Raw genomic sequence first — 14,724 nt, 5'->3', positions numbered from 1 at the left:
CTAGAAAAACAGTAATGGATCTGTGTCGACGTTGCTCTCGAAAACCGTGTACTGGTTATTGGTTGATGCGAACAGCATTATATCACAAGTAGTGCACTGTGGTTCCGTGAGGACTCTATTTTGTTGACGGCACGTTTGCTGATAGCTGAGAACGGCTCTCATATTGCTATCGATTTTAGTAAAGGAGATCGCCAAGTGCTGCGTTTTACTCCAGAAGCCATTTTCGTTCTGCAGTAAGTATTCCTCGACATTGATTTGTGTTTATCTGTGCCCACAGATGCAGAAAAAAGAATTATCATCCAAATAGCGTTGCCCTTGAGAATGCGCATAACAAGTTGTATATCCTGCCTCAAAATATTCAAAAATGACACTTAATAATATTTTGATTCCTCCTAGAACTCATTAATACATGAAATGTAAGTGCCTCCAATGCATTGGGACTCCAGGAGGTAATTGAAATCTGCTAATATCACTGAAGCAATTTGGAGTCCTCATGTTTTTAATCTGTTTTGCAGCAAGAGCTGCAGTGGCTTCGCATTCTTCGAGTTGTAAACATTAATTTCCATTTAAGATTCTCATGCAAAGTCCCACCGCAAGATTGTGCCAATCACGGCCGTGTTTGTAGTGTTGTCATGCTCGTGCGGGCTGATTTGTCAAGAGTGTTTTGTGCATCCGGCAGTCCACCTGGAATAATGCATGTTGAATTATTTATCATAGAGCCATTACATCCGATTTCACATTAGCTCAGCTTAAGACAGTGTAATCTACTGAAGCGGCCGATGGTGTGATTGAGGACACTCGTATTGACCGTGGTAGTAGGGCTGATTGCCTGCTTGTAGGTTCGCTCTAAATTACCTCTCAGTTCAAAGGCCTCGCTTTGCCCGAACATATATATTGGCAATCATCAACGGTAGGGAATATATAGATGTCTGCTCGGAATACCTGATGGAAAATGCACGTGGGCTGAGAGAGCTGAATATGAAATGCAATCAGGCGAGTTCACTACCAGCCCGCTGTTTAGGGGGCCTTCGCTAGATTGGATCAGTGTGCGGAATTGATTGGCCTCATCCCAGGGCTCAGGGTTGTGTTGATTGATAGATGCGATGCGCTCGGGTCTTGTGGTCATGTCTTAGATAATTCTTGTGATGAATGGCGTGTTATGGCAATGGCTTCCTTTGCCCACATAGCAAATTATGCACGCTGATTTAGCACAGAAAGGTGTCGGGAAAAATTGGGACTGATTTTGACCTACGTATGTGATGTTTTAACCTAGCCCTGCGCATAGCTTGATGTAAGTATGCCATCTGGATCCAAAAAGCCTAGTTCTGCGTTGGCAGGCGTTTAGAAGTTCTGATGAAATAACATTTTTGCAAGCAACATATATTATAGTGGATATACTCGATTTTTTGCAAGTCACAGCTTTGAATAGTCCCTAGTGAAAGGACCTGCATATGCACACAGCTTGTGAAATATTTCTAAGGTCTTTCAGTCATCAAATCATGAACAGGCCGGTGCTATAATTGCTGTAAGAACACTACTGAATAGCTAGAGTTTTGACTGATAACCCTACTTTCACCTTTGTTAAGGCTGAAACCATTTACCCGGCATGACAGTTGAACTCTTTTGTGGAAATTTTTAAGGAACTCTGAATGAATTACTATAATTTATCAAAATAAAATGCCACCTTTGGGTCTTTAGCTTAACTAAATGCTTTTCCCTGAAGAAGGTGAACGTTTGTCACTTTTTTCAAGAGAAATCATGATTTTTGTATTCTCTGAAGCCCCACGCTCTTTCCTCTTTCTAGTCCAGTGCCGTTGTTGGTAGTGACTTGTACAAAACTACTTATAAGGCTGTAAGATGGCATATTGTCTCATAAAATTGGAGTAAAATGGATGTAAAGCTGTCCACAGAATCATTTCATAAATAGTGCCTCAGCACTTGCGGTTTCAGGGTGGTTTTATAGCAGGCAGTTACCCAGTTACTCAGTTATGTGATGTATTCTGCTTTACAAAGGCGCAAAAGACCATGAACATGATTGTGTCGTGTAAAAGCGCCTTCAGTGTGGGAAAAGTGTATACTGAATGTCAAAATATTCTATTCAGTAAGCATTCTTTTGGGAGTTCTACTCTATTCTATTCTATTCTATTCTATTCTATTCTATTCTATTCATCTTCTGTGAACATTACTATGAGTAAATATTCCATTGTGGACTGGGCAGCACATATGTGACCCTGGACCACAAAACCAGTCTTAAGTCGCTGGGGTATATTTGTAGCAATAGCCAAAAATACATTGTATGAGTCAAAATTACTGATTTTTCTTTTATGGCAAAAATCATTAGGAAATTAAGTAAAGATCATGTTCCATAAAGATATTTTGTAAAATTCCTACTGTAAATATATGAAAACTTAATTTTTGATTAGTAATATACATTGTTAAGAACTTTATTTGGACAACTTTAAAGGCGATTTTCTCAATATTTTCATTTTTTTGCACCCTCAGATTCCAGATTTTCAAATAGTTTTATCTCAACCAAATAATGTCCTATCCTAACAAACTGTACATCAATGGAAAGCTTATTTATTCAGCTTTCAGATGATGTATAAATCTCAATTTTGAAAAATTGACCCGTATGACTGGTTTTGTGATCCAGGGTCACATATATTATTTTTATATGATATATTATTTTATTATTATTTTTTAATGTCAGTTTTATTTGATGTTTACACAGTTTGTGTGTTAAAGGACAAAGTAACCCTTATAATATTTTTGTGTTTATTGTAACATACTGTTTATTTATGGCAAGTTTGTAAGTTGATTCAGTTAACTGAATCAGTTTAGTCTTCAGTCTTTTCAAATGATTCTTTAAAAGATTTGCGTCAAGAGTCAACTGGAGAGCATTAACACTTGTTCACTTGTTGCATCTGCAATATTCTATTCTATTCTATTCTATTCTATTCTATTCTATTCTATTCTATTCTATTCTATTCTTTTGCACTGTAGACTACCTCAACATCAAGACATTCTTGTCTATAACCTCTGCTATGTAGAAATATTATATTCTGGAACATATATTATTTTTATATTATATATTTTTATTTGGAAACTTTATTATTTTTTGTTAACATACTATATTGAACCAATTTGTCACAATTTTACTTTTATTTATTTTAAAAGGGACATCACTAAAGGAATGATAACTTGTAGTTGTGAATTGGGCTAACACCCAATATATTATATTATATTATATTATATTATATTCATTTCTTATTAAAATATGAGATTTATTTGATGTTTACAAAGTTGACTGAATCAGTTTAGTCTTCTGTCGTTTTGAACGATTCTTTGAATGATTCTAAAAGATTCTCAAGAATCAGTTTCTGAGAATCATATAACACTTGTTCACTTGTTGCTTTGTTGCAGCTGCTAACTTTCCAGTTGAATGTGGCAAATTTTCTATTCTATTCTATTCTATTCTATTCTATTCTATTCTATTCTATTCCCATATCTTATTTACTATACCAGATTCAGTTGTTTGGTGAATGTGGTGATTGTGGTGATTGTTTGATCTGTTGTGAATGATGTTTTCCTCTTCTAGGTTCCTTCATGATGGTGAATGCTTCAGGTCGTGCATCAGGTCAGAAGGCCCATCTGCTCCTACCCACGCTAAAAGAGAATGATACCCACTGCATAGACTTCCACTACTCCTTGTCCAGCCGGGATGGGACGAGTCCCGGAACCCTTAACGTCTACATAAAAGTGGATGGCGGACCGCAGGGGAATCCCATCTGGAATGCCTCGGCACCAGTCACTGAAGGCTGGGTGAAGGCTGAACTCGCCATCAGCACCTTTTGGCCCAACTCTTATCAGGTAAGCATGAGACTAACAATGTGAAAGTTATGGTTTTTAGTTGTGAGAAAATGTTTTGGTTTAAATACAACAAGTGCACTGACAGATATGCACTTACAATAGAAGTATATGGAGTAAATGATTCTCTATACGCAAGACAACCATTTAGGTTGTTTTTAGCAAGATGGGCCATGTAGCAAACAAACGACCAGCAGCTAAAAGAACTGCAGCTAAAAGAAGTAATGCAAATTTTGTCCCCTTGGCCACTGAAATCGACTGAAGTTTATTTTCTGCCATATATTTGTGGTGAATGGCACCAATTGAACTGCAGAGAGGGGCAGTAGATTGCTCTCTACTCCAATTACCACTGCAATCACTGTCCCCTAATCTCACCCACAAATGGCCCTGGTGAATAAGCTTTTAGCTGTTAATTTTAGATCTGTCTTTTTGCTTATTACCTCTCTCTCACTCTCGCCCCCTCCTTCTATTTCTCTTTTGATTCTTTACACCCAGATCTCCTCTCTATCTCTCTCTGCCTCTTACGCTCCTCTTCATTCTGATTCACCGGTCAATCTGTGTAGTGAAATACCCTCATAAGATTAGCCGTGTAATTGAATTAACTAATGAGAAGAGCAAATATTTAGAATGTGCTGGGAATACTCAGCTTCTCTTGGCAAACGGCGGACCAATATTTGCTACAGGCAATATTTGCTGAGGGCATCTATTCGACCAGCAGGCAATATTAAAGCTTTCGTGTGTGTATGTATGTGCAGTGAATGTCACAAAAACATATTCAAGTATAAGTGTATAATAATATAAGTGTATTTTTGTGGGTTTATTTTGATTTTAAATTAAGAAAACAAAAATTAACAAAAATTGAGATTCACACTCTCTGTGTGCTTGTTCCCAGTTTGTGTTCACAGAATGCCATTTAAAGTTTTTAAAAGCATTCGCTTCTTGCTGAGTTGAACTTAATAAATTACCTGTTAAATATCAAGAACTAATATCTACTAGAAAATCTGCCTGTGGGATCATAAACTATACTGAAAAATATCCCACTGTGAGTTTGATTAGAGCAACGAATTTGCCAGATAAGTGGCCAATTTTGCCAAAATGAATCTCTGGGTTAATTGACTTGTTTCCTGCTGTGATACATTTTAAATCGTAGGGTGCCACTTTCAACATGACAGTGTTTAAAGGGTAAAGTTTTATGATATGCAAAAGGAAAAAAGGCAAATCTGTCTCGTTTTGAACAGTTAAAAAAGCAGTTATTTTTCCCATATCATGACAGTTTTAGAGATCATTTGAGTCAGCCATAATGTTGTGAATAAATTATGAATACAGCAATGTCCTTGAGTAGGGGCGAGGATGATAAAATGACGATGTAAAGGATTTGCTCATTCAAAAATTAAAATACTGACTTTGTTTGCTTAACCTCATGCAATTCCAAACCTTTCTCGAAGCAGGATATTCGCACTGCTCTTCCCTAGGATCGGGAATTGAGAACCGATCTAAACAACAACACAAAGCTAAACAACATTTCTGATCTGAAACGTGACATTTTCTAGTTGTAGTTTGTGCAAACACACACCTTTAGACTCTACAGTCCCACCCCAAACAACATGGTGAGAATTGAATCTGCTCGAGTAGATTGAGTCTCTTGACTGGTCATAGTGAGGCCTTTTTGAGAAGCCAGGGACTTAAGTGCATCGTGTGTCCAGGTTTTGCCATTCTAGTGCCAGTCCTTGGCAGCTCTGAGTGAGAGGGCCTTGTTCGGACCACACATGTCCTCACCACATGGCATGTACTGTATGCCATGCAAACCATGCCAGTCCCATATGTGTGTGCTCGGATTTGTTTACGTGCAGTTTATTTAGTCTTGCCTGAAAGGTTTTTTTGTGCTATCTTTATTTAAAATAAATGCAAGATGCATTGACATTCAAACATTTTTGGGTGTGCTGCAAGTGTTTGAAAACGATTTAGGGCTGACCTAGGTGGTTTTACAGGTGAAGATCTCTCCTCTTGACTTACCAATTTGAATTTTCGTGTGTGAAATAAATGCACCATCTCAGTTCGGTCTGTAACAAGCTGATTTAAACACTTGATTTCTTCTCTCCTCTTCTCTCATTTAGGTTATTTTTGAGGCAGTGTCTGTACAAGGGCATCCTGGGTTCATCGCAGTGGATGAGATACACGTTTTGGCCCACCCTTGCCGTGAGTAGACACACACACACACACACACACACACACACACACATGCCGCCTGCTTACTTTCACAGTCTTGGCTACGCTGTAGGAGTTCAGTCTGTCAACTACTGTGAAAAGCACTTCATGTGGATCGAGGGTTGAACAGAGATGGAAAAGGCCAGCAAACAAGCAGGTCTGTGCTGAGGATGAGAGGAGAGAGAGAGACAGATTGCAGAGATGAGTGCTCAGATTTCAGACCCACGTCATTCTTGTTGTGACGGGAAAACTTTAGCCTTCCCATTGTTCTAGATCTCGCTGTGTCGCTAATGTAAAGCCAGCTGCGACGATGAAGGAATGAGGTTAATTCATTCATTGTAGAAGTGAAAATGACCCCTGGAATTATTGTGCATGATTCATCATTGCATGTCATTCCAAAAAAGACTTTGTAAGCAGTTTATTCATGTCCAAAATCCTTTGTACTGAGATTTACGGTTGATTACAGAAGTAAAATAGGTTTTGAATGACTTGTTTAAAAATTGACTCTGTTAACTGAGATGACATTCCATTTATTTTCAGTGACTATTTTTTTTCTTGAAATTGTGTAATGACATTGTTTTTTAGACAAATATGCAAAGTGCAAAATGACAGTTTTTAACTTCCAGAGGTGATAACTGACAGCAAATTTATGTGTAGTCATTTAGCAAACACTTTTATTCAAAGACATGTCATTCATCTTAATAATCGGCATTGGTTATCTTTGTATAACGCTTTGTTTTACATTCAGTGTACAGTAAATACTGTATGTTGCACAGTATGCAGAAAGCTAGTGTTCTATTCCACACAACCAGAATTTTCAATAAAAATATAATAAGAACAGAGTTGAACAAACACAAGCATAGATCATGGATGTATCTTATCTTGACATTTTTTACTTGCCATAATAATATACGTGGGTAATTTTAAGATTCCTTCATTAAATCTGAACGCTTTCCACGTTATAGTAGAGAAACTAAAAAAAGAAATCTATATTCTCAGTGACTTTAATTGAAAAAGATTGATATTGCTTTTGTGCAGAAATGCATGCACAGATAATGAAGCTGGCAGAGAGAGTGGGTGGAGACTGCTGTGCTGCTAGTGCAAAAGTTAGCCTTCTGACAAATGCACCTGTACACCTCTAGCACCTGTACATGCAAATGAGAGGATGTTTATTGGAAATAGTATTGAATACAAATGCGAGCTCCATTAAATTTCTTGTTTTCAGGTGGTGTTTCTAAACGTACAATTAGTGAAACAGAAAATCAGAATGTCATGTCATTCGATATTTTGTTAGAAAAGTTAACAGGAGTACACTTGATAAGCGAAATATTTCATGAAAAGATGTGTGTTAGGTTTGAAAAGATAAAACAAGAAGCCGTAAAACAGTATAACAATGTAAACAGTTTGTTTAGCTGTTTATAGCTAAATGATGAACTGTGCCTGTTTTAAGTGTACAAACACTTTTTTGGGCCACTGCATTTTTGACAACCAGTGGCTGTAGAGCACATGTACTTTTATCAGTTGCATGGATGTTGTATTATGTGTTTTTGAAGGTATATGTGTTTTGTTTGGTAGGCAAGACACCACATTTTCTGCGGCTGCAGAATGTCGAGGTGAACGTGGGACAGAACGCCACCTTCCAGTGTATCGCTGGAGGCAAATGGTCACAACATGACAAACTCTGGCTACAGGTGAGTCACAACCTCATACACATATGCATTCACATATAATCTCACATAAAGGGACAGCAACATATATTTTTAATGTATGCTATTCCTTATTTTACTAAACTACCTTATTGTACTGTCTGTTTTGGCTTGGACCCGCTTGTAAAAATATTTTTATCCTGGATGAATTTAAGAAAAATACCCATAGAAACATTGGTTTGATTATGGCACTGAAAAAAATGATAATGTTGACCAAATTTGTTATGTAACAGCAAAAAAGTATTCATTTTTTCTCAAATTAAATTTATGGTTTTGTTCTTTTCCTAAAGACAAAAACATTCATACAAAGTACAAAGACTGTTTATTATAAAGACCATACCATATCCATGTATTCTCTTTAGATATAAATGCAACTGTGAAATCTTCTTAAAATATGCATCATATTTTCTGCTATGTATTAAAACATAAAAAAATTAAGAAATTCCACAATAATTTCTGCAGTTAGTCAGTAAAGCTAGACAGTATGCGTTCCGCATATCAATACTCTGGTGTCAAGTGAAAATTGGTGAGATTTATTTTGCTTATTTTAATTGGAGTTTAAAGGTTTAAACCTAGAAACAACAGTTTTCAATTAGACCAATATTAGAATTAAAAAAAATTGACACTTTTTCAGTGTACATGCACAAAATGTTGATTTTATCTCTGAGCGTCTCTATTATGTGTGTGCGTGCAACGTTCACTTAATTTGCATTGGAAGGTTTTGAACCTTGGTCCCGAGACACACCGCTTGAGGAAACTTAATAACTTGTTGGAGATTTTTGTCAGCAGGATTTCTAAGCCAGTGTCTGTGTCCATGAAGTCTTGGATAAAATTACTTTTTCCCTTGGCTGGAGACTGTAAGCCTCCATCTATCCTGTGCTACAGCTCTGAGACATGAAGACATAACACCAGCTCTCATTGTGCACAGTGTGTTTTTAAGAGCTTGTGCCTGTGGTCCATCTTGTAAATAATATTATGTGTGCATATAATCAGTTGCAAGAATGATTATTTTTGTTTTTCAGCAATGGAATGGTAAAGACACATCTCTCATGGTAACCCGAGTGGTGAACCATCGGCGCTTCTCCGCCACCGTTAGCGTAACGGACACTTCACAGCGCAGCACCAGCCGTTACCGCTGCGTCATTCGTTCTGATGGTGGATCTGGAGTGTCCAACTACGCTGAACTCAGCGTCAAAGGTGCGTATGGATACCTGCAAACATTTATGCCACTGGTTAGAAGGAACTAAAATGTGATTGTAAATGTGTAATGATGATCTAATTGCTTTTGTGCCTGTACATCAAATACATGTAGTATTTGGTAAGTTTTTCAGTAGTCAAAAATGATTTCCATCAGTCTGGCTGATACTTGGAGTTCATTAACATCTATTCAGTTCTATTGGATGACAGGCTCTGACAGTAGCCATCCTCCTCATGTTGATCAGCCAATCACAGCAAAGAAAAAGCAAGCATTGTTGGCTTTTTTTTGGTTGTTTGGCTGTATTCAAAACATGTAATGTAAATAAAAAGTATAATGTTTTTGATATTTATATATTTCATAATAATGTAATATTTTATATTATATTTTATAAAAAATATTTTATATTAACACTGTTAAAATTACATATTTGATATTAACATTTGAACTTTAAAACAGTATTTGGAATATAACCAAGCAACAACTATTATTATTGTTGTTAATGATAGTAATAATAACACTCATATTAAATAAGTTTGTTTTTGTATACATTATATTAAAAATATTGCATACACATGATAATTATTATTATGCAGTGTTATAATTTGCATACTAGAACTCTAATCTTAAGTTCTATTTAGTTTCAGTTCTATAAAGATTTAAGTAAATTGAAGTTACTTTGATTTAGTTTAGTCTGAGTTAGACTAGTTCTGTCAAATCGTTTAATCGTGATTAATCACGATTAATCGCATCCAAAAAAAGTTTGTCTACACAATATATTTGTGTGTACTGTGTATATTTATATGTACATATAATATATGTACACACATACATGCATATATTTAAGAAATACATGTAATATATATGTTCACAAACTTTGATTTTGGATGCGATTAACCGATTTGACAGCACACATTTAGACTTCTCAACCATTTTATTTAATTTAATTTGAAAAATAAAATGAAATAAGTTAAATGAAAACAATGACTTTGTTATAGTGATGCATTTTTTTACCATGCACATTCTCCATTGTTGTTGTCTGTTGTCTGAAAAACTTATATTTATGTAAAAAAAAGTTTACTTTGATTTTATGCAAATTACCGCAGCTCACATTTCATTAATGTGGCCCAGTGTTCAGGGACACTGGCTTTCAAATGCTGGCATGCACGTTGAGAGATGCTCGCCAAAACACACACACATACACACAAAACAAACCCACAGCCCAAAATACAGCACTTATAACCGGCATCAGCCGTCAGCAGCAGGATTCCTCCTGAATTGTTACCCACAGAGTGTTCATTATTTCAGCTAGCATTGCAAACGACTAGTACAGAAGCCTGATTCTCTCTGTTTCTTAAGATAATGGGGTACAGCTTCAGCTTCGCTACAGAGACATTGCCACAGAAATAAGAAATAAGAAAAAGCTTTGGATCTTCTGCAAGGCTTGTTAGCGTGTGGTCACTGGACTTTAGAGAAATGCATCTGTTTGGTTGTATGTGCCGTGTGTGACTTAGCATGGCCAAAAACACCTTTAGTGGTGCTCTTTACCCCTGATAAGCTTTGTCTGGGATTCAAGCTTGTCTGCACATATGGCACTTGGAAGAAAAAAAAAGAAGAAATAACTGCAATCCAACAATTTCTAATTGCTGGTTTTGGAAAAAAGACATGATTAAACCCTTTAATCACTACAGAGACATCAGTAATTGTCCTTAGCCATTATTATTCATTTCAGTTTAGGCCAATAATTCAATAACCCCTTTTTATTCCTATGTAGAGTGCATTTGTAGCTCACTATCTGTTCAGTTTGAATTTAGACTGATATGTAACGTATTTTCAAAGTTTCAATGTCAAATTAGGTATATATGAGTGCTGGCTGTGTTAAATTAACATTTCAGCACTGTTAAGCATATTTAATAAACCTCATTTATTAGAAATGTGCTAAAATTAGGCTATCCGTTCAATATTCTGTGAACCTAAACACAGGATTTTGTATTTCTGTGAAGCGATGCATAAAAAGCCATCCATACGGTATTGTATGTATCAGTGTCTACTCAAATGTATGAATATCTATGAATAATAATGAGATGACTGTTAGAAATGATTTTTAAGGTAGACTGGGCAATAATGTAATTGACTAATCATTTAAGGTGAAGTGTGTAATTGCTGTACCACCAGTAAAAATTGTAGGAATAATGAATTTTTTCAAATAGATTTCCCAAACACTCCTTCTGCGATTGTTAGACCGAACTGATTGTCCCATCTAGCACCAGTGGTTCAAAAAGATATATATTTGACTTGCATGTAGTTGTGTGTGCGGATTCAATTCTGAGTCAAAGAATTATCCGAACAGAACAGAATCTTTGACTCAGACAGTAAAAGTAAGTTTAAGGGCTGACAAACCTGCAGTACAGTTGGAACCACTCGAGTTCCCAGGTGTACCCAGCATGACGGCGGATCTAAAGCTTCTCTTTGCAGATGATTTAGCATTGCTGTCGCTGCTGGATCGAGCACTGCGGGACAGTTTCAAGTCCTCTATTTGCTCTGTAAGACCTGGAAAATAATAAAAAGGAAAGTAATAGAAACTTTAGAACCTCAGAAGTAGGTAAAAACTTCACAAACATGATTTGATTGTTTGTTAATGCCTTAAATAGTTTGCATTTACTGTTTATAATTTAAATATGTGTGTTTTACGTTGCGTATGTGACTTTCATTATATGCAAAGTTCTGGCATGAAACTCTAGATGGTGCAGTCCGATAGGTCTAAGTCAATCTGATATAATGACATCATTATCACATGGCACAGCTGATTGGTTCTCTCCTGCATCGGTAACCAATGAGCTTGCTGCTCAGCATTCAAATATATCACTAGTTGTTGCTATAGCAGTTTGCAGCTTGCTTCAGGAACCCTCCACCTTCCCCAGCTCCACCTGTATAGATCTGCTACAAAGTGATTCATCTCTGCTATATGGGGGTTATATCATGTATGTTATATGTGCAGCAGCAGTGGTCATCTTATGAAGCACATATTTTTGAAACACAGTATAGTTATTTATTGAGCATCTGCACTGAAGTAAATTCATCATTATCCTGTGATACAATGTGAGGCATGCAGGTACTCTATTGTGAAGTCTATTATCTGTCATTTCAAGTGGTGATTTATTGTATTCTGCTTGAATTCCAAATTTTATTAAAGGCCACTAATGTGTAAATGAATGGTCAGATCACATCTAGTGTTACGACATGGTTGCAACACAAGAGGAGAAGTCCACTTCCAGAGCAAAAATTTACAGATAATCTACTCACCCCCTTGTCAAGGTGTTTATGTCTTTCTTTCTTCAGTCGTAAAGAAATAATGTTTTTTGAGGAAAACATTTCAGCATTTTTCTCTATATAGTGGACTTCTATGGCGCCCTCAAGTTTGAACTTCCAAAATGCAGTTTAAATGTAGCTTCAAACGATCCCAAACGCATTGTAAACGATCCCAGCCGAGGAAGAAGGGTCTTATCTAATGAAACTATCGGTTATTTTCATTTAAAAAAATACTTTTTAATCTCAAACACTTGTCTTGTCTTGCTCTGCCTGAACTCTGTGTGTTCTGGTTCAAGACAGTTAGGGTATGTCGAAAAAATCCAATCGTATTTTCTCCCTCAACTTCAAAAATAATTTAAAAATCATCCTACATTGCTGCAGAAGTACCGTCCCAGTCTTTGCAAAGTGAACGTTCAAAGAAGATCAAACACCCTTAAAGGTAAAACAGCGATGGGGGCGCCATAGAAGTCCATATATGGAGAAAAATGCTGAAATGTTTTCCTCAAAAAACATAAATTCTTTCCAACTGAAGAAAGAAAGACATGAACATCTTGGATGACAAGGGGGTGAGTGCAGTATCTATAAATTTTTGTTCTGGAAGTGGACTTCTCCTTTAACCATTTTCCACCAATAAATATGAAATAGTTTATTACCATATCAGTCTATGAAACTGTAGATTAGAGTGTTATCACTTCCATATAGTGACTCATCCAATCAGATTTTCTAGTACAGTAATGACCCATCTTTGTAGTATTAGTATGCATCTGATTAACATGCCAAATATAGAAGCTAACAGAGGTGTCACATATAGTGGCAGCATGATCGTGTTTCTCGAGCAGCGTGTTTGTGGCCTACTCTGCCAGCGATCACTGCCATCTGGCTTTGCTGAGCTCGGAGGGGTGGTGTGCACTGGGGCAATATCCCTCAGGCTGTGAGCACCTCAGGTGCTCAGAGGGTCCAGTGTCATCCTGGGAATTCGGAGGTATGCGGATGTGTCTGCAGATGTGTGTGATTAGGTAAGCCAGCAGAGGGGTGATGTATAACATCATTTCCCTGGGGAAATGAATAGAGTGGAAGGCAATATGCTGCACAGCACAGGCATGCTAAATGAAATATGCATTAATTAATGCATGCGGTGCCAGGGATTCAGTCCAGGTGGGGGCAGCGTGTACGGCATGAGTGGCATCGGTCCAGCCAGACACTGACAATTAATAAAGAGAACTTGCTGGGGGCGTAACTTTTAACAGGAGCTGAGCTGGAAAGGCCAAATGCTTGACCCGGTGAAACTGAAGAAATGCAGACTAAGTGGACCTGCAGAAACATTATTTTCTTCATCACTTTTTTGGCCTTAACATCCTTAATGCAAGATAAATTCACTGGAGAAGCGAAATTATGCTCAATTAGGGATATTTCTCATACCTCACTGGCAGTGCTTCTCGTTCTTCTTGTTCTCACCTCATTAGCAATTAGAGTTTTTCTTGAGTAAAAAAAAACTTACTGTTCAAATTTTTGATTTAAAATAACAGATGCAAATCTGAATTTTCAGCATCATTACTCCAGTTTTGGGTGTCGCATGATCCTTCAGAAATCATTCTAATTTGCTGATTTGCTGCTCAAGAAACATTTTTAGAATTATTAGTATTGAAAACAGTTGTTTGTAGTAAATAGAAAGTTCAAAAGAATAGCATTTTACAACTTTCCTTGCTGAATAAAAAGCAATTTCTTAAAAAATTAAAAACCCTTACTGATCCCAAACTTTTGAACTGTGGTGTACATATAAGAAAATACCTGTAAATATATAAGTTGTCAAATAGTTTTTGTTTGGTTTTAAGCATAAATCTCACTAAAGTGAAAGTTTTTCCTCCATTTTTCCACAAAAGTAGTTTTTACATCGCTCTTTTCAATGTACAGTAACATGTCGGCAAGTTTCAGAAAGGAGGGAAACACCATAAAAGACTATATTTAAGGAATCTTGTGGATGAGTTGTATAACCGGTTAAGTAACAGAAAGAAAAAGGGAGAAGGACTGTGTGTAAATACGAGTAAGCGTGCTCAATGTTGGGCAGGTGCCTGAACTGTAAGTACTGGCCATTGCATTCTCAATCCTCCATAAAGGTGTCAGCCACTGAATGTATGAGTGTGTTTGCAGGCTGAGGGAGCGCGGGGGAGTAACACACACTGAGAGAGATTAAAACGGTGAGTTTTATAAATGGGGTGCTCACAGAGGGGTGCAGGGGTCATTAATAACCACCGGCTGATGGCATAGGAGAGAGATAGAGAGAAAGACAGACAGAGAGGTGCTAGTAATTGTGATGTGAGTGTACCTTCCTGCTGGTGACCATGGAGAAAGTCCCATTATTTGTCATTTTCTTCTCGTGTCTGTTTTATTTGTGTTTGCTTTTGCTCTCTCAGGATTTTCTTTGTAAATATGTTTCCCTTATGT

The 14,724-nt window shown here is 36.9% G+C and overlaps 1 protein-coding gene across 15 annotated transcripts in view; it reads left to right on the top strand.

Moving 5' to 3' along the window:
* Positions 1–14,724, top strand: part of ptprt (protein tyrosine phosphatase receptor type T) — a 253,350-nt gene that overhangs the window by 80,163 nt on the left and 158,463 nt on the right. For all 15 annotated transcript variants that reach the window (XM_051112546.1, XM_051112545.1, XM_051112547.1 and 12 more), the window contains exons 3-6: positions 3,599–3,870; positions 5,982–6,063; positions 7,648–7,763; positions 8,801–8,975. In XM_051112546.1, the coding sequence (XP_050968503.1) occupies positions 3,599–3,870; positions 5,982–6,063; positions 7,648–7,763; positions 8,801–8,975 (645 nt within the window). The remainder of the gene's footprint in view (positions 1–3,598; positions 3,871–5,981; positions 6,064–7,647; positions 7,764–8,800; positions 8,976–14,724) is intronic.

Source organism: Labeo rohita, chromosome 6 (genome assembly GCF_022985175.1).
Source record: "Labeo rohita strain BAU-BD-2019 chromosome 6, IGBB_LRoh.1.0, whole genome shotgun sequence".
Lineage (NCBI taxonomy): Eukaryota > Metazoa > Chordata > Actinopteri > Cypriniformes > Cyprinidae > Labeo > Labeo rohita.
This window is presented reverse-complemented; position numbering and strand designations above follow the sequence as displayed.